The 25,496-nt window shown below is 46.2% G+C and overlaps 1 protein-coding gene across 6 annotated transcripts; it reads left to right on the forward strand.

The window, feature by feature from the left end:
- The first annotated feature begins 3,198 nt into the window (after nt 1-3,198).
- On the forward strand, nt 3,199-10,835 carry ZBTB18 (zinc finger and BTB domain containing 18). Of its 6 annotated transcripts, none has more exons than XM_064445806.1 (3): nt 3,199-3,291; nt 4,730-4,813; nt 6,947-10,835. In XM_064445806.1, the coding sequence occupies exons 2-3, from the start codon at nt 4,801-4,803 to the stop codon at nt 8,527-8,529; spliced, it is 1,596 nt and encodes a 531-aa protein (XP_064301876.1). In that variant the 5' UTR covers nt 3,199-3,291; nt 4,730-4,800; the 3' UTR covers nt 8,530-10,835. The 6 variants fall into 6 exon arrangements, with proteins under 6 accessions (XP_064301876.1, XP_064301878.1, XP_064301877.1 ...); XM_064445807.1 differs by lacking the exon at nt 3,199-3,291 and adding an exon at nt 3,717-4,220; XM_064445810.1 differs by lacking the exon at nt 3,199-3,291 and having other exon boundaries at nt 4,229-4,813; nt 6,947-7,634; nt 7,747-7,923.
- Nucleotides 10,836-25,496: the final 14,661 nt, after the last annotated feature.

Here is a 25,496-nt window from a genome sequence, read left to right on the forward strand (position 1 = left end):
AGGAAATAGTAAGTGAACAGAATGTATAAACAGTAACGCCCCATGAAATTTTATTGTATAATTGTTTTTAAATTCCAGGTCCTGTAAAAGTCCATAAGGAGCTGAGAAAGTCCATTTGCTAACTGTCCTCTTCAGCAAATAAATTATTTGAATTTTTTCACATTAAGCAGCCTTGTTTTTCCCAGTTTTGTATCGTGAAGATGACTAAACCGCCTCCCTCAGTAAAGCTACACTTGCAAAAGTAAGTATTCATAAACTGAGGTCTTACTAACCGACCCTGAGCAGTTGGTGAGATGGCTTATACTAGGAAGCATGAGGCAGGATGCCGTTTACAGATCTAGGACAACATAGTTAATGTAACAATTTCAGGCGCATTCACTGACAGTTCAAATGTATATAACTGCGTAAGTTATTTGTATGTTTCAGGTTAAAAAAAAAGCTTTAGAACTATTTTCAACAGTATTTCCTATTGAAATACATTCAACATTTATTTTTGCAATTGAAAGAAAAAGCAGCTTCGTAGTTATAGGGAAGATGTTCAAGAAATGACAGGCAGCAGGGAACAGAGTACTGATTTTTCTCAGATGAAGCGATTAGCAGCACTGAGGAGACAATCAGGAAACATGAAGAGTCAGCATCCTAGGTGCTGTGTCTTGAAGAGACAAGGACAAAACCCCATCGAGTTCCAGGTATAATGGAATATGGAACACGATGCCAATGGAAAAAAAAAAAAAAAAAAAAAAAAACCACCAAAAAACAAGCCACCTTAAATATGGAATTGTAACAGCATCTAAGATGGACTGAAACACTATGAGGTTAATAATGAAAAAATCCCATACCAGGTCTTCATGAGCAATCAGTTCACCAAAAGATAGAGAGAAAAGTGTCTTCTTTTGTACACATATTCATATTTTTTACCTATAGGTATGTAATGCTTGCAGCATATGGACACCTAGATGCTGGCTGCTGTGTGATATACATAGCAGTGCTGTCAAATAAATTAGACACAGCCAGAATTCAGTATGTTTCTTTGTAACGGTTTCGTATTACTGAAGGAGACTAAGTGTGTGCCTTCAGCTTTTGTATCTACTCAATCAATTTTGGTTACTAATACTAACTCAGTTCTTTAAACTCTGGGTCTCAGTTGGCGAGCCTCGTTTTCTTCAAAACACTTTCCTCTGTTAACTGCTTACCTGAAACTGAAGAGGTGATGGGGCAACACCCTGCTCCTTGGATAAGTCTTTTCCTAAGAAGACCTTAGCTCTTCAAACCCAGCCTCCACTGCCCTATCCTAACCCACCATTAAGCCATGGTATTCTCCAAAGCTGCTGACCTCAATCTGCCTGTGAACCACCACGAGGCCTGGAGAGCTCCTTTTCTCCTCAGCCACCGTCCTACCCAATGCTGCTGCCCAGGAGCTGGCAGGACTGGGCACGCACACGTCCCAAACCATGCCGACCTTCCTTCTGGCACCGCTCCTCGTAACCTGCCCTGCCACAGCGGGGAGCACAAAGATTACAGCCCAAAACGCAACGCCAAGAGATGGAAACTCTAGCCCAGGGCAGGGCAAGCCATTAAAAGAGAGAGGAGCCGAAGCATGTTCCGATCACATTCTTGTTACAAATTCAGAGCTGGCCTGTGCCAACCAAGGAGAGAGGCTAGGACACTAAACTATGGAATTGCAAAAGTAAATATTTATTCATGCACACGAGGTGCCCCAGCCAAACCTGGCACACCCTGGGCACTTTTCTTTAGGGATTTTATACAAGGGTATGATAAGAATCACCAAACTATCTACTAAGGCTTATTTCTAATTACCCAATGATAAATGCATTGCAGCAAATCAACTCTAGTTTTGTACGCCTTGCAGCTGTAGCAGCATTGTGGCTTATCTGTTAATCCAGATGTTTCTGTCATCAACCTCTGCAAAGTTATTGGGCAGCAGCAACTCGTGTTCCTCTTAGATATGGATCCCTCAGAAAATTTTGTGAAAGGTTTCCCTGTTGTAGTCGATCACTTGTTCTTCTTAGTAGGGGCAGCTGATGGGTCTTGGATCTCGAGACAGTGACGCGGCTGTTATATGCTAATATTGCTCTTGGCTCCTAACTTGCCCTCAGCAACTGACATCCCCTCTCGGTCCCCAACCGCCCTGAGGTAGCGGCGGGCAGCCTGCGGGCGGGCGGGCGCAGGGGGAGCGGCCGGGGGCGGGCGGTTTCCTCACGGCGGGCGGACACGCCGTCCTGGCCAGCGCCCGCCGCCGCAGCCCCCGGCCCGGCCTGGCCGGGCGCGCTCCCACGCAAACCCACCGCCCACGGCCCGGCCCAGCGCAGGTGGCCCAGCCGCCTGCGCAGACAGACGAGAGCGGAGGGACAGGCCAGCGGCGGCGGCCTCGCCCCGGGCACGGCAGCCCTACCCTGCCCGTCCCGTCCCGTCCCGTCCCAGCCCGCGACCGGGACCGGCCCCGCCGCACCTGCCGCCCCGTCCCGCCATGCACCGCGTCACCCCCGTACCCCCTCCCGCCCCGGCGACCGGCGCGAGGCCGCAGCCCGCGCGCGCCCTCAAGGGTAACGCTCCGCCCCCCTCGGCCCCGCCCACTCAATCTCGCCCCACCCCCGCTGCCCCGCCCCCTCCCCGACCAGGACGAGGCCCCGCCCCCTTCCGCCTCGGCTCCTGGCCGGGTTACGCCCCCTGCATCGCCGCGCGCCGTGATTGGCGGCGCCGCCGGCCTTTCCCGGGCCTCTCTCCTCCACTCAGCGCCCGCCGCGGCCCGTCACTCATCGGCGGGGCGCCGCGCCGGTTGGCGGTGGCGGCGGCGCGGGCGGGCCGGGCTGTCAGTCAGGGAGCGGAGTCCGAAGTGGGGAGCGGGGAGGGGGCGAACATCTGTCTGCCGCAGCCCGGGCCCGGCTGTGCCGCCGCCGCCGCCGCCGCCGTGCGTGCGCCCTCCCGCCCGTGCTGCGTGCGCCCGGCGCCCCCGCCCCCCCGCCCCTCCCCCGCGCCCGGCCGCCCGGCCCCGGGCTCCGCGCCGTCTCCGGCCGTCGGTGCCATGGGGAGCCGCTGAGCGCGGGGCCCGCCTCGCTCCGCTCCGCCGGCTGCCCCGCTCGCTCCACAGCGGCCGGCAGGGGGGAGGCCGGGGGGGCGGCGGCCAGCGGGCGCGGGGGGCGGGGGGGCGGGCGGGCGGGGAGGGAGGGAGGGAGGGGGGAGAGACGCGATCCCGGAGCGGCAAGTGAGCGAAGAGAAGCCGGCGGGCGGCGGCGGCGGCGGGAGCGCGGGGACTTCGGGCCGTCGCGGAGTGTGAGTCCCGCTGCCCCCATCCCCGGGCGCCGCCGGGCCGGGCCGGGGCCAGTGCGGCCCCGCGGGGCGGGCGGAGTTGGCGGCGGGTCCGGCGGGGGGTGGGCGCGGCGGGGCGGGGGGCGGGGGCAGCCTTTCCCCGGGCGGCGGGACCGGCCGCCCCGGCGCCGCTCCCGGTTACTTTTCTTTTGTTGCCGCCGTGACCCGGGGGCGGCTTTTCCTGCGCGCCGGGCAGCTGCTTCCTTCCCCGCGGGGCGGCCGCCGGCCCCGGGCGAGGGTGGGGGCGGCGCTGCCCGGCGGGCGGGCGCAGGCCCCGGCCTGGGGTGGCGGGGCCGGCGGTGCGGGGGGGGGGGGGGCAGCCCAGGCGAAAAGTTGCCGCGGGTGGGGAGGGGGGGGCCGGGCCCGCCGGGAACTTGCTGCGCGCCCCCGGCGGCCGGCGGCGCCGCGCCTCCCCTCACGGCCCGGCCCGGCCCGGCGGCGCGGCGCAGCCCGGGGGACGGCGGGCAGGTGAACAGCCCGCTCTTTGCAGGCGCCAGCGGGACGTGGGTGTCCCCGGCGGGGCCGGGGGGAGGCCGGCGGGGCCGATCCCGGCGGCGGTGCGAGGGGCACGGCGCCCGGCCTTGACGCCTCCCGCTTCCCCCCCCCCCCCCCCCCCCCCGCCCGGCGGCCTCAGCCCGGGAGGGGGTCCAGGGTAGCCCGGGGCGGGGGGCGGCGTCCCGGTGCGGCGGCAGCCAAATCAAGGGCAGCCCGAGCCCCGGCGGGGGAGGAGCGGTGTGCGAGCACGGCCGGCCGGCGGCAGCGGTGCCCCGGCGGGGGTGGCCGCTCCCCCCGTGAGCGAGCCCGAGCCGGGTGCGCCGTGTCACTTGCGCCGTCCGAACGGTGAAACTGAAAGGACCGGCGGCGGAGCGGGGAGCTGCGAGTTGAGTGAATAGGTTCGGTTAATTTCTGCCTTTAACTGAACCTCTGGGCTCAATAAAACCGAACCGGAGTGGGTTTCTCGGGTAACCCCGCGGCTGGGGTGTGCTGTCGGTGTATAAAGCGGTCCTCCAGCCGAAGGCAGAAGTGTTGCTATGCTGCAAATACAGTAGAGCCCCATATGTTTAGGATTTTCTTTTTTTTTTTTTCTTTCCCTCCCTGTTAGAAAGTTTGAAAAAAAAAAAAAGAGACTTTGAAGTATTTTGTTTATACTAACAGAAGAGAAAAGTTCTCCTAAGAAAAAGCTGGTGGCAGGAGTGTAGAGGAGTAGCATATGGCATTAAAAGGAGCACAGCTGGAGGTAGCATTTCCATCTGAACATGATGTCAGAGCAGCTGACAGCCTGCCATCCCTCAGCCTTTTATTCTAACACACAGACAGGGAGTTAGTGTGTGCAGATCTGTGTGTGGAGAAGGTATCTCATTCCTCTCTAACATCATCTCCACTTTGCATCTGTCTCTCCTAGTCTGCTTTTTTTCCACCGATCTAACAGACCTGGAGCCAGCAAGACTCAGAGGAAAGGACTTAATCAGGTTTATGTGTACTAAAGGTAGGAGTAGCAATAGATTAGATACAGCATATTTCTGTTTTGGTGTGTTGTTTATTGAATTTCAGAAAAAAAATCACATTACTTTTCTAACCAAGTTTAGAGGTAATATATGAAATTGAGTATTAAATAGATAAGTGGACTTTAGTCAAAAGGCTTGGGCTACAGTTGGAGAGTATCAGTTTTTGGGCTCATTGTTAGCATTAACTTTAATGCATATTGCGAGAATGTCTTGGTTTGGAAGAAGGAGAGAGCAAGTTCATCCTTCATTTCTGAGACCAAAGCTACAATGGATTTAGTGGCAAGCCTAAAGAGAGTTCTGCTTTATCTTCTTGTATTGCATCTTTTCAATGACTTTACGGGGGTTTTAGTGAAATATACAAAAGTGTGCTTTTTTTAAAGAAGGATCGTTCTGGCTAAAATGTGTTTGTGGGGAAGTCTTTGATTAAACTTCACCGCTAAACATCCAGCAGCTCAGAACCATAGTAGCATACAGCTGTAGTGCTTCTGAAAGATAGAAATCAGTTACGTGTTTAAAAACTTTTGTACCCGGGAGAATGGTTTGACTGGTTTCCTCTTTTCTTTCTCGCATGTAGCATTTGAAATCTTTTATTTCAGCATAACAATAATTATTTGAAGGAGTTTTTGTATTTGCGACTAATTTAGAACTTGTAGATTTGAGCTGCCTGAATTGGCCAGACAGCTGTAATCGCACTCCTCTATTCTTAATCTCTTTATCTGGGCAGCAGCTGCCATATGGCCACAGTCAGCTGGATCAGATGTTTATAAGCTTCCTTCTTCGTCCCTCTCTGTCCTTTCAGCCTCCTAATTTGATCACAGCTACCTTGTGAGCTGCCCTCCAATCTTTATTTTTAGCCCTCTTAAGGATTAGGATTGATGTTGGCTGTGGGGCACTTAAAGTGATTGTATTGTAAATCTTCGTGCTTTACTCTAGCAATGGTATTTTACAGAACATAGTAGAGGTTGTGTTGTAAGTTTTAGTACGTCTTGGTTTGCGAGGGATGAGGATTTTTCAATAATATCTGCCAGCCTAGAGAGCCACGATCTGCATAGATGGTTTGGGAGAACATTGCTATCAATCACAGGAGAATAGATTAAGACAGGTTTCTAGGAGATTTTACTTTCTATTTGAGTTTTGACTTTTCTACTTCTTTGAAGTTTATTTTTTCTATATCATCAAGGAAGGTGAATAGAAAGATACTTGGGTAAGAACAGTACCCGGGCTACTGATTTGAAATATGCACACATGCACACACGCTCATGTTGAATGACTCTTTCTTTTTTTTTTTTTTTTTTTTTTTTTTTTTTTTTTTTTTTTTAAGTTTGGTACTGCAAACTCTGGCTGGGGTGAGAGGGGAGGGAAATTTCTGTCCCACACAGGGGAAGCAGTGCTCGTTGGTGTTTTGGTTGTTAGTTTTCTTTTGTAAATTCTGCATGTTGGCAAAAATGTTCGTGTTCTGTTGTACAGTATGGAGAAGGTTTAAAACCTGAAACTGTACTTACTACAAGAAGTAAAACAGGTGAACGAAATTTCTAGAAACCTTGATTTTGGTGTTGATACAAATTGACACCTGTAAATAATTTTTATACTTTATGAATGTTAGACCTTCAGATTTGGGTATATTAGCATTTCCTTGTGCATGAACCTCTGCACTTACTACAATTTGACTTTAAAAAGAAGGTTGATGATCTGATTTCTTTTTTTCTTCCTCCTTTGTGATCTCTGAAACTTAGTGTTTAAAAAAAATATTTTGGTGGGGGGGTGGGGGGTGTCTGCCCTCCCAGGGACGCAATCTGGAGGAAGTTTCCTCAAAAAAAACCCAAACCAAAACTGTTGAACAGATTTTATGAACAGCAGTGATACTTTAAAAAAAATTACAGCGGTTCCTATGCGCTTATTAGAACGGCTTCTTTATCACTGAAAGGAAATTGTAACTTCAGTGGTTGACTGGGAAAAGAGTTGCCATCGTACATGCGTGTTAAATAATCTTTGCATGGTGTCAGTAGCAGAATTCTGGCGATACAAATACGAGGCTTTTAGAGTGGAATAACATGGATTCATAAGTTCTGTGATTTCGACCTACATTTAATTTTTTAAAATCTCGTTGCTTATAGGTTATGAAGACAGTATGGAGTTTCCTGACCACAGTAGACATTTGCTACAGTGTCTGAGTGAGCAGAGACATCAGGGTTTTCTTTGTGATTGCACTGTTCTGGTAGGAGATGCCCAGTTCCGAGCGCACAGAGCTGTACTGGCTTCATGCAGCATGTATTTCCACCTCTTTTACAAGGACCAGCTGGACAAAAGGGACATTGTTCATCTGAACAGCGACATTGTTACAGCCCCAGCTTTCGCTCTCCTGCTTGAATTCATGTACGAAGGAAAGCTCCAGTTCAAAGACTTGCCCATTGAAGACGTGCTAGCAGCTGCCAGTTATCTCCACATGTATGACATTGTCAAAGTCTGCAAAAAGAAGCTGAAAGAGAAAGCAACCACGGAGGCAGACAGTACAAAAAAGGAGGAAGACGCCTCAAGTTGCTCAGACAAAGTGGAGAGCCTCTCCGACGGCAGCAGCCACATGCCAGGAGACTTGCCCAGCGATGAAGATGACGGAGAAGATGAAAAATTGAACATCCTGCCTAGCAAGAGGGACTTGGCGGCTGAGCCTGGGAACATGTGGATGAGATTGCCCTCAGACTCAGCAGGCATTCCCCAGACTGGCGGAGAGGCAGAGACGCACGCAGCAGCAGCTGGAAAAACAGTAGCCAGCCCCTGCAGCTCAACAGAGTCTTTGTCCCAGAGGTCTGTCACCTCTGTGAGGGATTCAGCAGATGTTGACTGCGTGCTGGACCTGTCTGTCAAGTCCAGCCTTTCAGGAGTTGAAAATTTGAACAGTTCTTATTTCTCTTCGCAGGACATGCTTAGAAGCAGCCTGGTTCAGGTGAAGGTGGAGAAAGAGGCTTCCTGTGATGAGAGTGATGTTGGCACTAATGACTATGATATGGAACATAGCACTGTGAAAGAAAGTGTGAGCACTAATAACAGGGTACAGTACGAGCCGGCCCACCTGGCTCCGATGAGGGAAGATTCGGTCTTGAGGGAGCTAGATAGAGAAGACAAGGCAAGCGATGATGAAATGATAACTCCAGAGAACGAGAGAGTCCAGGTGGAAGGAAACATGGACAGCAGCTTGCTCCCTTATGTGTCAAACATACTTAGCCCTGCCGGCCAAATTTTCATGTGTCCTCTCTGCAACAAGGTCTTTCCTAGCCCCCACATCCTGCAGATCCATTTAAGCACGCACTTTCGAGAGCAGGACGGGATCCGCAGCAAGCCTGCTACCGATGTCAATGTCCCGACCTGCTCCTTGTGTGGTAAGACTTTTTCTTGCATGTACACCTTGAAACGTCATGAGAGGACTCATTCAGGTGAAAAGCCCTACACTTGCACCCAGTGTGGGAAGAGCTTCCAGTACTCCCACAACCTGAGCCGCCACGCGGTGGTTCACACGCGGGAGAAGCCTCATGCTTGTAAGTGGTGTGAACGCAGGTTCACGCAGTCCGGAGACCTTTACAGACACATTCGGAAGTTTCACTGTGAGTTGGTGAACTCATTGTCTGTCAAAAGCGAAGCACTGAGCTTACCTACTGTCAGAGACTGGACCTTAGAAGATAGCTCACAAGAACTTTGGAAATAAAATTTTTATATATATAAATAATATATATATAAATCTATATAGTTGTGGTACAGTCTAAAAGCAATCTTGTTTCCTTGAACTGAAAGTTTGGCTATTAGCTTGTTTTTGCACTTTAAGGCAGCATGAATATTTCACTAATTTAGCACTCTGATAAAAATGAACTGTAGAGGTAATCCGACAAAGTAACAAATTACGGAGCGTATTTTTCCCCCTTTTTGGAATAGAAGCCAGCGGATACTTTACTTCTAAGGAATCTCCAATTCAAAAAATTTGGACATGGCTTTATTCTCCGCAAAACACTGCGTTCTTTTAAGCTCTCGATCTTTTTCCTCTTAAAATCTGAATGTAGAAATCCTCTCCCAATTTTGTCAGTTCCTTTACATTTCTATAATTGCATGAGTCCTTTCTAGCTGTTGGAAACCTGAATGCTTTTAGACCCAAACGGAAAATTTCTGAAATGCTGGATTATCTATTTTTAAACAAGTGGTTGACTTAAAACTTATTATGGCAACTTCTGGATTTCTGACAGTTCCCACTGGAGAGAAAAAAAAAAAAAACAACAAAACAAAAAAGCAAAAAAAAAAAAACCACCACAAAAAACATAAAACAAAAACCCTGAGAGTACACTGGGATCACTGGGACTCTGTTTTACGTGAAGGTTTGCTTGGGATGAAAAAGGATATTGCAGCTTCAGCAGTGATGAACTGTGTGTTTAAAAAATGTGAATTACTGTTCTTGTATACTGTAATTGATTACATGGGCCGGGGGGAGGTATCAAAGAACTTGGCAGGTTGTGTTGATGCTCTTAGTTGAGTCTTGAAAAGTAAATATTAACGCTACAGAAATGCATGATTTTCAGTATATTTTTGTCTTTGTTTGCATTGTATAACTTTAACGAGTGAGTTGAAAATTATTTAATTTCCTTAGGAAAAAAAAAACTGACACTGTTGAAAATGACGGTGTTACGAAGAAGAGAAATGCACTGTTTTTATTTTATCTAATTTAAATTTACTTTCCCACTGTCTTTAAGTTGAGAAGAACTTAAGCTACGAGTCGCCGATTTAGCTACGTTAACAAGGAAAAAAAAAAGAATGTTTACAACCAGGCTTCGAGATTTGCATGTGCGGTGTGCATTTACTAACCCCAGACCCCTTCTAATTGCACAGACCCCACGCCAGCTCCAACTGAGGTGCGTCCATTTCCCCAGATGAGCATTTGTAGGATTCCTGCTGCACCACTCCACCACAATAGGTCGTTCTTTTTTTCCCCCCCGTTGAAAAGAGGCTGTGGACTAAGAAAAAAAAAAAAGAAAAAGAAAAAAAAAAAAAAAGGGCGAAAGCCCCGGGCTGAAAGGCCTGGGCAGGCCTGAGTGACAGGGGGGCCGGGGGAGGGCAGGGGAAGGACTATGTGTATCCAAGCAGCAGAGACTGCAGCCTGACGTGTGGTTTTAATGACCAACACGCAGGTCAAAAGCATTTTGCACAGTGTTTGTTTTCCTGTCTTGCACTTACAAATAAGGTCTATGGGAGTAGCATGGAAAACGTTTGCTGTTTTTTCCTTTTTTTTTTCTTTTTTTTTTTTTCCTCTGCTTTTGTTTAAAATTTGATCGCCTTAACTACTGTAAACATAGCCTATTTTTGTGCTTAAGATACTGAATGGAAAACTCCATTGTGTATTGCTGGACTGTTTTGGAAATATTTGGTCAAATGTGTGTTAATTTGGCTGTAATGGCATTTAAAACAAAAAAAAAAAAGCTGTGAAAATGGCCTTGGAGCGTTATCTTTAGTTACTTGAATAGTTTCTAGGTTTTAAAACTACATTCTTTTCTTAAGTTAGAGAAGACAATCAGTGTCTGAGGAAAATGGACTTTCTCTTGGATTTTTTTGTGGTCCTCGTGAGTGATTGCTTTTTTCCTTTCCTTAGTTTCACATTCTTCTTTTGTTCTAAAACTTAGACTGACATCTAGCTTTGACAATCATAGTACGTTTTATTTTCCTGAGGGGGGAATAACTTATAATGCTGTTTAGTTTTGTACTATTGGTGTGTTGGTGAATTTTTAAACTGTGTGCTAACTGCAATAAATTATATGAACTGAGAAATCAATTCCCTTGTCTTTTTTCCCTCTTTTAAATTATAGTTACGGAGTATTTTTTATAATGTGTAACTTTATTACTTTTGTACAGACTTCTATTGCTAACTGTGTATGGAATATGTTTTCGGTATGCTTTTGAGCACTTTGTTGCTAACGTACGTATTTACATCTCACTTAACATTTAAAAAAATTAAATGCTTGTGTTTTGAAAGCATTTCTCTGTGTGTAGCTCTCGATCATTCTGGAGAGGGATTTTTTTTTATTACTACTTTTTTCTTCCCCAAAGATTTTTGCAGAAGCAATCTGCTAAATTCCAGAAATCTTACTACCATGCAAATATCTACACATACACGCAATTCCTTTGCTGGGCTTAATTTGACCCCAAGAAGCTCTCTCGGGCTCACTCTTTTGTATTCAGTCTCTATCAGAATGTCAGAGCAGAAGGCAACAGCTTAACCCGAAGCACCGGCCGGGTACTGCCTGGCCGTCGCCGTTACAGTAGGCAGTCAAAACGTCCAAAGTACCGGTAATGCATCAAACCTGTCCGGACTACAGAGGAAAACCAAAATAATCCTTGGTCTGTTTGGGGATTTCTCTTACGGGCTAAACATTTCTTTAAAAATAATTTCTCTAAAAAGAAAAGCTTTGCGAAACCTTCGCAAAAGACCTGGTTTAGATGCTTGTTGCAGGATACACCCAGAATTCTTCTCTTAGGCCGCTCCATCCTAGGAACAAGACCAGCACTGCATAGCCCAATGGGAATATGAAAGTAGAGCTAAATCAGAAGTCTGGAACAGAGACAGCAGGACCAATCTGAAGGGGGAAGGAAAAGAAAAAAATCCTAAACATTTCATGGTGTTTGTCATCTGCCTCGGTACAACTTCAGTTGCACATTGACCAGGTGAATCTTGGTGCCTAATGCTATTCTGCTGATCTTCCTACATCCACAGTGATTTGTACTTAGCCAAAACGATCTTTTTTCACTGTTTTATAACAATTTTCAAGCATCATTTGCTGTGTTTGGGTGTTTTTTTAATTATTACAGATATTTTGAAAACATTTCCTTTTGTCAACGTTAGTGCCTTCGGTCACATAGATTTCTCATTTTCTAGCAGCAGCCCTTTTCTGTAGCCTTTCATACGATAGAATATTATCCGTAGTTAAGATGGTTTCAAGTATCGTCAAGACTGAGGACTGGCTAGTACTGCAGTTCTGAAATCCATGCAGCTGACGAGCCTTGGATGTGGCTCTAGGCAGATTCACCATTTGTTCTCCAACATTAAGATTTTTGGGGATTGTAGATTCCCAAATAAAACTAGACTTAGAAGGAGCCCTTCTTCAGAAGGGTAACAGAAAACATAATTTAGCCATTAACAATGAAATAATTCAAAATATCCTTTATACTTTCAGGTTTTATCTAGATGGTCTGTACACGTGCAGCACACGCTTGTGGCTGTCAAAGTGGTTCTTCAATGAAAAGGCGAGACGTACCCCTGTGTGGTGCTTCTCTCCATAAGGTTTAACGTACTGACGTATCTAAATAGCTGTAACTTTTTTTTTGTTTTTGTTTTTTAATAGAGGCCCCAGGTAATGAAGCACGAGGGACCGTTTCATTTGGCTGGAGGATATGTGGTAACGAAATCCTCGCCATTCATGTTGCCATGATGGTCGAAGGCAAATTGCGGGAATGGAAACTTTACGCGCTAAAGTTCACGGGTTCAGAAGATTTTCTCTGACTGGTGACAGTCATCACTTTTTAACTGTGAGCACGTCTAGCCCAAGGCTCGCAGGGGACATCCTAAATATACCATTTGGCTTTTCTTGTTAACTGCTGCCTGGGATAGCTTCAGAGCCTCTAATTATGAACTATTTCTCTAAACTCAAGCTTAGGGGTTTGGTGCAACAGAGTCTTTTCGATCAGGCATAGCATTCTACAGACCATCTGTCTACTGAGACCTTTGCATGTTTTAGGTGCAGTTTGAAGAACTTGGTAGGAGTTTAAAACAAAACTTTGTGGCCAAGGAAGGGAAGGGATCCTCATTGCTTTTCCTGCTCTCCTGCATTAGGGTAACGGCGAATACCAAACAATCCCGTATACTGCTGCTGAGCATAAGCGAAACCAGCATATCCCTTCCAAACTTGCATCGCCTTGGTGGAAGCCTAAATAAATATTTAAAATTAATTTGCAAAGGGACAGATTCCCTTTTCCCGCTGCGCTCCCTCGCCCCAGCAGCTGTGCTGGCTCACCTGCTCGGGAGGGACACCGCCCTTTCTCTCCCCGCTGCAGCGTACCCTCTGCTTTCCTTCTGCAGAGAACGGATCAAGCGATTTGTCGGTGGTGGACTGACTCGCCCTCCCCCCCCGTTGATTCTGCAATAATGAAATGTTTGAAATTTTTAATGGACTTCTAATATATAAGTTTTAAAATACATTTTTTCAGCCTACTTTCAAAAATGAAACCCTGAGCCCCCCTTTTTATGATCGACAATGCTGCAGCAATTTGTAGCTGAGGAGAACTTGGAAGGGGAGAAAATTTCTACCTGCTCCCTCCCCTTGCTTTGAAGCAGTGCAAATTCCTTCGGAATGAAGGTGAAATACGTTTCAAGTCTACAAAAATGCCCTGAAATTAGAGATCAGATTCTAAAATATTGTCACATAGTCCTCCATAGCAGGGTTCTCAAACTTATGCATTATTAACACTATTTGTCCAGGTGATTTCCGAATTGAAATATTTCCAGAGACTATGGTCTTTTATTAAAGAAATCTAATCAAAGCATTAAGGTTTTTTTACTGGGACAATAAATGTGAATTTTAACAGAACTGTTTGATATTTTTAAAGGGAGGAAAAAGTGATGCACAGATCTTCTGGGGTCTTTCAAAATATTCAAGTTCAGGAGTCCCTGTTTAATTTTTGTTGCGCTTCACTCATATTTTAATCATGTCATTAAATATGGTGACTTTGGTAATAAAAAATATTTTCTAGATGGTAAGAGAGGAGTTCTTTCTTTATTTGTACACATGCATTTGGGCAGAAGGTGGAAATGCTCCCTTTTGCCGGCAAATGGAGATAGTCACAGGAAGAAGAGCCCTGCTTATTAAAACCTACAGCCAGCAGCTCCTGCTGGTGTGATAAAATTCAGCTAAACCTGTTAATGGGTCTTACCGATGAGAGATTATGTCCTTTTTGGAAAGATTATCCATTTTAGTCTCATAGGCTAAAAAAGAAGCATTACTTTTAACCGATTGTCAAATTGAAATGCTCTCGGTGCGAATAACACGCATCTCGCCCAGCTCTGCCAGAGCAAGAGAGGGGTGAGTCTTCTGCACAGCCAGGCAGCAGTAAAGCCAAAGGTGGTACAGGCTTAACTGTGACCTGTGACAGTGACAGCAAACGCTGCAGAGGTTTCGAATGATAAAGATGTTGCCAAAAAAAAAAAAAGTTTTTAATTCAAAAATAATCTGTGTTTTACTGGAGTATTTGTCTTACATTAGAATTTCTTGGATTAGTTAATTTTTCAGACTAACAGAATTTGCCTAGGTTGTCTACTTATAATCTTCAGGTTCATTTTGCTTTAATTTAATTCCTTACTTTCAGGTTTTTTTCCTTAGAAGGCAGTCACTCCACTAATACATTGTCATCTTCATGCAGAACATACACGGTTTTCATTCTTGATAACTCCTTAACATTAACCATTTGTAGCAGGGGGCCACAAGTGCTCACCCCTGTGCGAGGACACTCCCCTCGCTGGGACCGACTTCGTGCCTCTCCTGCACCGCGGCTGTTATCGTGGGGCCAAAGTTTCGTTTCTTTTTGAGATTTTACAGCCTGGCTCTAACAAGCTTTTGCTTGGGGCTACAAGGGAGAACGTATGCAGTCTAGCCTTGGAGCTGAAATCTCCGTGTGATTGGGGATTTGGGGGATCGCAGGAAACAAATAGATGATTAATTGCAAAATACAGCTGGTGGTTATTTTTTAGGACATTTTAATGTGCAACATTTTGGAATTTCTTAAACTCAGCATTGCGCTTTAAAATGCATCTTGTGTATGCACATATGTTTGTGCATGTAAGGAAGTAGTTTAAAATAACCTGCTAATTTTTATTTAGGTGTGCATCAAAATCACAGCCTCGGTTATTCCTTAAAGATGTCTAGAAGACGTGTATAGTGTTTGCACGTAGCAGCCAACGTGACGTGGTCCTGTGCAACCTATAGCTTGTGATCCCTGCAGTTATCAGCGCTAAGCTGAGCACCAAGAAGGATTTTTTTATGCCACGTCCGGAACATGCCAGATAGGGATTTACACAGCAGATCCCCAGCCATTACAACCCAGCGCATGAAACCCAGCTTTAAATTAGTAAAATATTTAGAGAGCAAGTTACATGTACATCATGACTTCCGAAAGGATTTAACTGGTAAAGCAATATGTTACTGCCTCAGTACCGCAGGAGGTATATTAAAAGGCTTCACTGTCTCAAAACAGCTCTATGGCATGGTATATGATGGATCTGGATGTAAATCCAGATAGGGATTTAAATATTTCTTTCACAACCTTCCCAAAATACATTTTGGTTAAGTCTTATTTACAGCTATTAAGAAAATAAAAACTACCCTTGATGCTACATTTTAGGCTTTTGTCAAATTGTCTTCAATTTTAGCATTAAAGCTACTTTTTATAAACTTTTGGATGTGTTCCCAATATACATTTTACAATTTTAAAAATGTACTTTATCTATAAATAAAAACCCTTGAAACTGATAGAGGTTTATCATACAAGATATGATTTATTTTCAACTGCATTTGCCACGTATTCGCACTTAGTGAGGATTCATGTCGAGACAATTTTGGAAATTCATACCGAGCTAAAATATGGTTAAAATCTTAATGAAACAGATCCTATCTTCATCGGCTATAGCTACCAGGTCTTCATTTTCTGTAGCTTATTCTCTCTTTTTAAAGTAGTTTGACTGGCACCGTCTATCCAGAATCTGATTTCTGTTCATAGACAATTTTCAGGCTTATGCATATGACAGCTTGAAAACACTATAAATACCAATATTTCATTATTTTCAAATGACTGAGTGACTTTTAAGAAAGAGCTTTGTCTTAACGAGCTGGGGCTAGCCAGGCAATTCTTAATATTTTGAGAAATTGAGAGTCGTACATTTCTGTATGAATTATGAGGATGTAATTTAATGAACACATGAATGCCAGGCTCCCTGTTGACAGACAGGCCAACTTACCTCTGAAAGTGTTGGATAACCCACTGCAGCTTACTTCCAAGGATCTCTCAATACTGGTACCCTACGCTTAAAAGAAAAGGCTCCTGAGACGCAAGGTGAACGCAAAGGTGTGTTTTGCCCAATTCAGTGTGATAAAGATAAATTTATTTCTTTTTTGTTAACGATTAGAAAAGTCTCACAGAGAGAAAACTTCCCAAAAAGTGAGGACAAAAAATGGCATAAAGCAGTACTTCACTCAGGAAATTCGTTATTCTTAGCTTAAATTTGCATCAAGAAACCCATGCATTTTAAAATCTCGGCAAGGAGACCTTTTAAAGCCCATAACCAGTAGTTAAAAATGAGAGTAGATCAAGCTTTTCTCTTTTTTTTTTTTTTAATAGAGTGCTAACTTTAATGTGCTCTTTTATTCTCTCTAATACATAACATGAAGTTTGCAGTTTGAAGGAAAAGGTGGGATTCCTGCTGAGCTGAGAAAATACAGCAGACCCATATTCACCCTCCAGCCTGGGGTGAGGGTGCAAGGCAGACACTGGGACCGTCTGTAGTGCCAAGCTGGACGGTTCCCCAGTCTTCCACTGGCCAGCCTGCTGGAGGTGAGCATCTTGCAGCAAAAGTACTTTCATCCCCAAATGGCAGCAGGTTTGTAGGCATGCTTCTGCTGAAGGGATTGAAAGTGACTGAAGCACTGCTTCTGGAGAGATGTTGGACCATGTGGAGTGACTCAAACATGGTGTTAGGACGACGGTGCTCGCCCTTCCTCAGCAGGGAATGGAGATGGGACCACTCACTACCTGCCCCGGGCCAAGGGATGTGCAAGTCACAGATGTTCCTGATGGTATAGGCTGATTTTAGAGTGTTATGCTCTGAACCAACAATGCTTCTGAGTGGTCTGGAACTGGCTATCTGGGTGCTGTATTGCAATGCTATTTTTAAAAAAGTATAATAAATGTAAGGGTCTGATCTATCAACCCTTCTCCATGGAATATGAGCCCAAGGGTGAGCAGAGATGTTAAGATTTAGGACCCACCTGAGACAAACTATATGTGAGTCACTCTCAAGACAGCGAGTAGATGACTAGCACTCGTCCTAATGTTAGCCTTCTATTTTAGGTTGATGCTCTTTCTGATCCAGGGCTCCCCCACATGAAAGCATGACCATTGAATGCATGGGTTGTTTTTTTTAACGAGAGCCTTTGACAGGTCCTACAGTTGTTCATGGCTGAGCCAGATTCCTTCAGTCCGAAACTGCCTGTATTAATGGCAGGCAAAATTTTGCTCTTGGGAATACCCAGCTCCTTTGGGTAGCTGTTGTTACATCCAGAACAGGGGAGGAATATGTCTGCATCAGAAAAAAAAAAATCTTTACAGAGACATCAGCTTAGCATGCATTCCTAAAATTTAATATCAGTGTTCACCTTTTGAAACAAACTTATCTCCAATCTTATCTCCCTTTATTTAAAAGAAGAAGGAGGAGCCTGCGCTTTGGACTCAAATGTGGTGCGAAGAGAGGGAACATCTGTAAATAATGGCTTTTTTTTTAGGAGTGGGATAAGCACATTGTTAAAAGAATAAAGGAAATTACAGAAAAATGAGGTTTAAGGGAAAGCACATGTTGAAGACAGAACACATTAATCAGGCTATGGGAATGGGAGGTATAAAGCCTCTTTTCTACACCACTTTGATTCTTACTAAGGACGAAAAGCGTTATGAGTTTTTTTGAGTTTTTTTTCCATTTTTTTGCTGGCTCTTAGGAAGGAAGCAATATACCATGGGAAGGTTGTGAGCCTTGCTCCTGGTGCAGTCCTGGAGGATGAAGCATTTTTAATTCATCTCAAAGGCCTCTTTTTTTTTTTTTTTTTGGAACAAAGAAAGGAAAGTCTCTTCCTCATGACTTTACAGATGGCAGAATCCCGGTTTTGAAGCCCACGCTTGACGTCTCATTGTTGGGTCAGTGCTAGACCCCATCCGTGAAGCAGAGGTCCCTGGCTTTCTCCTGCCTTCCTACTGAATGTGGCATCGGGGATGGGGAGCCTGTGGCCAGCACTGCTTGGTAGAACGATGTAGCCCATTCAAAGCCACTGAACTTATTGAAGAAGGATAAAAAAAAAGAAGAGAAAGTCATACTTATCCTGGGGCTGGATGCAGGGTTTGATATCTCAGAGCGCTCTCACCACATCTTCTGTGCCACCTCTCCAGCCCCTTCGTGCACCACGTTTCATGCCTGATGTTAGGCTTGGCTCTGCACCTTTCTGCTGCCGGCTGATCTGAGCTGAATGCATTCTCCCAGAGTTATTTGTCAGTGAGAGAAAATAATTTTCAAGTCCTCTGGAGAACACCAGAGGCGTATGCTTAAATAAAAGTTTATCCTTGGATTCTGGGCAGAAATTAAGCTAATTATGGAAGGGTTTTTTCCATCGTAAATCTCGCTGAGATACCTGGTGGCCGTCAGCGGGCACTTGCTGGAACCCCTGTTTTGTGTCCGCATTATTTACATAGAAAAATAAGAAGGGGTAATGACCTCAGCCGTAGCATTTTTCCAGGTTATATGGATACTCCTGCAACTGCCCCATTTCATTCCCACCTCCCCAGCCCCGTTTACCCTAGTAAACCATTTTGCCATCCCAGGCACACACCGCACACAAGGCTTTTGCCTGTCGTGCCTCTCGGAAGCGGGTTGTGAATTTCGGCAGTCGGCGGCGTGGCTGCGAGCGCAGAGCCTGGAGCCTGTCAAGCATCTTGTTAGCACAGCATCCGCAAGAAAACTACTCTGAGAAGTATACCCGGGGGGTTGGAAATCACTGCAAAAGCCCCCCACATTTTCAAACACGAGTCTTCTGCATGGCTGGCGGGGGGGTGAGGAGGAGGGAAGAGAGAGGGGAGAGGAGCCTCCTAAAAGTGAGGTTTTCTTTCTGTTGCAGCCTTATGGAAAGCTTTGCTGCTGCCCAAACCCACAGCAGCCGTGCAGGGCAGGGGTCGGCGTGGCCAGGCAGGACAGAGGCTGGTGGCATTTCATGGTCCTGTCGCTCTCCCCACGGGCAGGGAGAAGGAAGCGCTCCCGGCCCCGTGTGGTGGCAGCGGCAGGGGGGTCCCTTCACTGATCCTTTTCCCAGCCCTTTGGGGAGGGACAGGGATGCTGCAGTACCGGTGCTGGGTGGTTTGGCCCCTGGTGCCACCAGGCTTTTCCATACCACGGCCATGTGACGGATTCCTCCAGGCCATGTGCTGCTCCTGGGCAAAGGCTCCCCCTCCACAGCTGGCTCCAGACGCCAGATCCTAACCTACGTGCTGGTCAGAGAGAGGGACGCGGTGGCCTTCATCTTTTTGCTTTCTGTTTTTTTGGGGCGGACTCTAATATTTTGGAAGCTCTTGCCTGATGACAGTCTCTTAGCGATTTCGGGCTCCAGCCGTCCATCCTCCCGGGGCCTCGGCTTAGGCACATTTGCGAGGCAACCAACGCCACAAAAACATCCGAGTGCGATCTATTTTTTCCTTCTCCTTTGTTGCTTAATGGATGACTCAACTTTCTTTTGTGACTGGATAGCTTTAATTTATAGTTTTTAGGCGAGCGATCGTTCCTCTCATTATTTTGGGTTAAATATTCTTATTTGTTGATTATTTAATAGTTTGTTTGGATAAAGATGGAAAAAAAAAAAAACCCCAGCTTGGTGCCATAGACCGAGTCCAAAAGAAATTAACTGCTCTGCTGCACATATTGGAGCAGGGAGTTTGCGGAGAATGCAGCCCCGCTAATGGACTGGCAAACTGATAAAGGCTTTAAAGATTCCATATAACCCCACGCTGCCTCGTTTATTAATTAACTCTACTTGCTTTGTAGCAAGGTTGTCCCAGCTATGGAATAAATGAGTGAAAGGGCTGGCCAGTATACATTAAACATCATTTTACGCTTTGCCTTGTGGAGGATTAGGGCTTGCGGGGTTTTGGGGTGGGGTTTTTTCCACACATCCTTCCTCTGCCGGTGTTTTTGTCCATGTTTCTCGGGGCTGGAGCGGGGAAGGAGGCGAGGGTTTGAATCCGTGGCCTTTCGGTGCTGTCCCACAAATGGTGGCCGAATGGCACTGAGGCACGAGATCTCCCGCGCCCAGGGGTCGGCACGTAACCCGCCAGCACAGGGGAAACGGAGGCTGGGGTACCGGAGAGACGGTGACAGCTATTATAGCAAGGGGAGGGGAAGGAGCCGCAAAGAAGGCACCGCTCTCAGCAGCAGTAAACGACCGTTCACTGACAGCGATTGACTTCTCAGTTCTGCGTCCTGGAGAACAGGCGCTGTTTTGATGGACTGCTTTATTTAATCACTGTTTAGCTGGAGAACGGCTCTGCTAAGGCATTAAATATTTCCATGAAATAAAGGTCATCGTGATTTAAGTTTTTAAATGATTCACTAAATATTAAAGCTGATTTTTCAGTTTGCTTCATTAATTTTCTAATATACCCTCTGTATGTTTTCTTTTATAGGACATACAGATGATTGTAAAGCCTGTCAACCAAAAAGGGGCAATAGCTGAGACAAAATTTATTTACTTATTTATTTATTTAAATCTCTGTGATTCGTAGGACAAAGTTCAGCGATGCATCACACCATCCACTCTCTGTCTGGACTGATGCAGGGTTCTTTTGTGGGGTTTTTTTTTTTGGTGGTGGTTTTTTGTGTTTTTTTTTTTTTCTAAAACATTACTTCTTGGCAAACTAGATATGCAAATGCCAGAATACACTAAAACCACATTTAATTGGACCCACTTGCCAACTTCTTGAACACAGCTTGGATTATTTCACTGGAGGCTGCTTCTGTTAAAAGATGGGGGAGGAGGAAGTGGCATATTGACAAGGCTTCAGATAATTTTTTTTCCACTAGAAGTACAATGATGCCATGAGCCAAGTTTGGAAGTATTTTACTATGTTTAATAATAATTATTATTAAAGGATATTGTAAACATATGCATTTAAGTGGAATGTAACGGGAATACAATCATGTCACTGATTTAGCTTTGGATTAATTTTCAACTTTTTTTTTTTTATTGAGGGGTAACCGACTCCCGCAGTAGCTGGAACCTGCACGGCGCTGTGAAATGCTGGTTTAGAGAGAGGATGGGTATTCGTTTTCCTAGCTAAATGAGCTGATTAAAAATATTCATTCTTTTAGGAGATTTGTGAAATTTTCATCTCTGACTAGCAATCAATTAAATATAAACTGTATAATAGGATTAAAATTACAAGGTTTATGGAGTTCCCAGAAATTCCAAACGTACATATGGATGCATATGTTACACTTCAGTATTTCAAAGAGAAATAGGAAACCCCAATAAATTATTGCCCTAATAACACTGATGCTGTGAAAAGCTAATAGAAGGGGATTACAATCTCTTTCCAGAGCCCCTTTTGTACACCGACGTCCACTTGTAGATGTGGGTGAGCTGTGGGTCCCCAGTAGCCATGTTGCTGATGCTGGTGGAAGCTGGGAGCCTGGATAAGGGCAGGAGACACAGGCGCTTTTGGGGGGCTTGGTGCAAACTTTGCCTTCGTCGCTTATTGCCCCAAGGTGACAGGGGCAGCCCTGGGGTGCTGCAGCTACCCTGCTCACACCAATGTGATGGGTGCCCTTTTGGCCCCTGGGACTAATTACACCTGATGCACCTGGGCAAGAAAGATGCTTTGTTTCCACCTGTATCCCTATGGGAAGGAAAGCGCCCGGCACAGGCAGGCTGCTCCCCTGCCTGCCCTGCCTGCTGCGGTGCCTGGGCAGGGACGCTTTCAGCCTCCGTTGTGCCGAAATTCTCACGGCGACGGCAAATCTCTGGTTTTCCCCAGCCGGTGAGCTATTGTGTCGGGCGGCTGCCGGCGAGCGGGGGCTGCTGGCGCTCCCCCTCCGGCGCGGTGCCCTGTCCCGCCGGGATGTGTGGCTGGGCCCTGGCACCGCACCAGGGCTGAATGAATGGGAGGGAGCGGGAGGCGAAGCAAACAAACAAACATTTCTCCGCGCGTGCAAGTTGTCGGAGATGTCGGTCCGGGCTGTCGTGGTTTTCAGTGTCAGCCTCGGTTTTTTCTGTAACCGCCTCCCAGTCGAGGGTTTTGTGCTCCTTTTTATTCCCATTTGCGATTTGGGGCAGCAGATTGGATGTGGCGGGGTGACGCGAGGACAGGAGCAGAGCGGTCCTTGCAGCATGGCATGGGGGGACCCATACCTGCCCCCATCTCCATTAGCAAACGCTACCTCTCCAAGTGGGGCTCGCTCCCGAGTCTAAAACGTTGTTTTACTATCTACAAGGGTCTGGGGAAAAAAAATTTATCTTGCATAATAGTGGCACTGCAATTAGGGAAGAGGCGTCACTTCAGATAATGAGCATCTTTTTAAGGTACTTATGCGATCTAAAAAATCATAGCTGGGCTGGATGTTCTTTAATCTTCCCATCCACCCAAAGCAAATTTGCAAAGGAGGGGGCTTTATTGTCATTAGAGGAATTCTTTCAGCTATCAGAGGAGAGAACAATTTCTTTGTCATTAGCAAAATCCCTGGCTTTCCTTCAGCACATAAACAGTTTACACGATGCGGTTTTAAAATGTGCTTGTCTGTAAGCCTTCGCAGGAGTCTGAATTGTGAACATTTTAGCGTTTGGATGTAAAATCTGGGATCTTGATTTAGCCTTCTGTAAATGCAAGGATGAAGGGCAAAGCACAGATCTGGGCATGAATTTTTAAATTAAGGGTATTCAGTTTCACAGTTTTAGGATGGCACCTATATGCAGTCGACAACCAAGATGTCTGAGCAGCTCACAGTCTGGAGTTTATTCTTAAATAGTCTGTGAGGCCTGGATTGCCTATTGTCCCTCGTACATAAGGTTCGGAGATGCATTGGCCCGGGCTACGCCAGCAAAACTTCTCCATGCAAACCTGGCAAGCGGTGGCAGTGAAAAAAGATAGACATCATTCACGTCCCTCATCACCGTACCTGTGCTAATCGCAGCCTAGCAGGGGCTGCATTTAGAGGGCTAAAACATTCTTCTCCTGGGTTAGATCATTACGCCTGGGGACAGGTTTTTTTAAGGATGTCCAAGGAAAAGTTGTTGCCTGCTGCAATGGGCTGTAATTGCATTTGGGTGATGGAGCTGTGCTGGTGAGCCCTTTCTGGGGCACTCAGGGCCAAAGAGACCAAGTGACCATTCCAAGCCTTGAGGGAAGCTGGTGCCAGAAAAGAAATTGCAGCACGGTCCCTTGTGTTGCTGCTCAGTGTCCTGAGCACTGAACCATCCCCTTCTAGTCCTAACTCTGTTTAAAAACAGCAAAGGGATGGCGTTCAACCAGAGCTTTGTATTAGAGCTCAACGATCAGGCCCCCCAAAAAGAGATCAAAACCTTTCAATACAATACAAATCAGTGGCCAAACATAAAGATGAACCTAAGCCAGTGGCCATGGCAATCTGTGGCCAGTAAAAGTGAATGCAATTTATTTTGATTAACAGATTTCTTTTTTCTAAGATGGTTTCTAAGATGGGCCTGGAGGACTGGTGTCTCAGGAAGGTGGAGATGCTCAGTGTGAGTAAGGTGTGGGGCTAAGACAAGTGGGAAATAAATCCACTGGCCTGTGAAATGTAAAAACAGTCAACAGGTAGAGGCCCTGAAGGGGAAGAAATGATACCAGGGACATTTTACGTTGAAGCTTCATGAAAGGCAAGGTGGGTCACACTGCAGAGTACCTGGAGGACTGGCACATAGGAAACCTCCTGCGTTTGGATTTATTTGGTCGGATGCTTCTCTGAACATCAGGGTCACAAGGAACAACCAGAGGTGATGAACATCCACCCTTGGTGCAGGGGAGGCACAACCCCTCGTGGCTAATGTTAGAAGTAAAGGGAGTGAGATGTGAAATTTTTCAGGGACTTGCACGTGGAAAAGACAGGGAGGGCCTGTGGGCCAGGGCCCTCCTCATGTCTAACATCCAGACTGGGACAGGGATTCTCAATACCACGAGCAGGGATGGGTCAGTGAAACGCTTCTGTGGTTGCAGTACAATCAATGCCTGACCATGATGCCGTGATGTGTGTGGACCCGGGCAAAGGCACGCTCACGACAGCTCTACATTTTTACCTGTGCGTAATGCTGAGATGCATCAGTTAGGTTCAGCAATAGCTGTTTTTCAGCTAAGGATGTGACAGATAAGTTGTTTCTTTCTGCCCAGGCATGCTGACCTGCAGTAAATCCTGCAGGGCAGGAGGTGCCCTCCCCGGACCCTGGGGAGACCTGCTGTCCCAGCAGCCCCACAGGGGTGCAACTGGGGCAGAGCCTGAGCCCGCAAGAGGACCCAGGCCACAGCTCTCCTCCCTGCGGCCAACCTGAGCTGCAGACCAACAATGGCTTTGCAGCACGCATGGCTCTACAGCATTGGTCATTAATTAAGCTGCTGTGACTGTCCGAGTCATGGAGGCAGAGGTGTTATTACAGAGTCACAGATCACAGTAGGGTTGAGGCTGGAAGGGATCTCTAGAGGTCATCTAGTCCAACCCCAAGCTCAAGCAGAGCCACCTAGAGCAGGCTGCCCAAGACCATCTCTTGGAAGCTTTTGAATATCTTAAGTTGCAAACATTAAGGAAGACAGGTGCTGTTTTGCTTAGCCAGTTTTCTACAGAGTTTTTGCATGGAACCTGAAATGACTTACCTCTACCCGCACTGCTCACTGAGTTAGCAAAGTCCAGTACCAGTGGGGATGCCCTGGCTGCCTCTGCACCGCAGCACCTCCTGTGCTACGGAATGAGTCGCTGTCAATGGCTCTTCTAATGCCATGAGGCAATGCCTTTGCACTGCAGAAGCATGAAGTCTACAGGGCTGAAGTGGTTTTGGAAACATCTGAAGGCATTGCAGCTCGCAGATTTGAAGGTGGTATTTCAGAAGGGGCAGCAGCCAGTTTGCGGGCTTTTAAATGAGCTGTATTCTGGGGTAATGGCAAGACATTTCCAAGTTGCAACAGGGCAGGGGAATGTTTATCTGCCTTTTAAAGGGCTGAATAAAGTTGCTGTTTTCAATAAACTTGAGTTTGAACCAAGCGTAAATGCTTGAGGTCAAATCTGACTTGAAAGCAATACTAGCAACCCCTGATTAAGAGAGGTGGTCAGATAACATTTAATAAGTCAAAATCTGAGCCAGATTTTTTAAAATGCAGGCAGATTTCAAAGGCTGGGTCATTACAGAACGTGAGATTTCTGTGAATCAGCATGTTACATGGTCTGATGTATTGAAACTCAAACAAATGTTAGACATATGGAAAGACCTCTATATAATGAGAGATGTGAAAAACAGGATGACTGTTTAATTTAGAAATAGGATAAGGAAGAGGGGCACATTAGAAGTATATAAGGCAGCAAATAGCACAGCTGAGATAAGCTTGTGCTCCTGTGTGCTCTGTACGAGACTGCAATTTCTATTTACTTACACATGATCAGCACTAGAAAATATTCTTCAAACATGGGTAATATACCACTGGAACTCTATGCCACAAGGTGCCAGTTCTTGGAAGAGCATAAAAAAGTTACAGAAAGAAAAAAATATGTATTTATGTGGATAATGAGCTATAAACCATGCTTTAGGAAGTAAGCCAACCAAAGGTTAGAAAGAAATGTACCCCGTGGGCCAC

Source organism: Phalacrocorax carbo, chromosome 3 (genome assembly GCF_963921805.1).
Source record: "Phalacrocorax carbo chromosome 3, bPhaCar2.1, whole genome shotgun sequence".
In the NCBI taxonomy this organism is placed as follows: domain Eukaryota; kingdom Metazoa; phylum Chordata; class Aves; order Suliformes; family Phalacrocoracidae; genus Phalacrocorax; species Phalacrocorax carbo.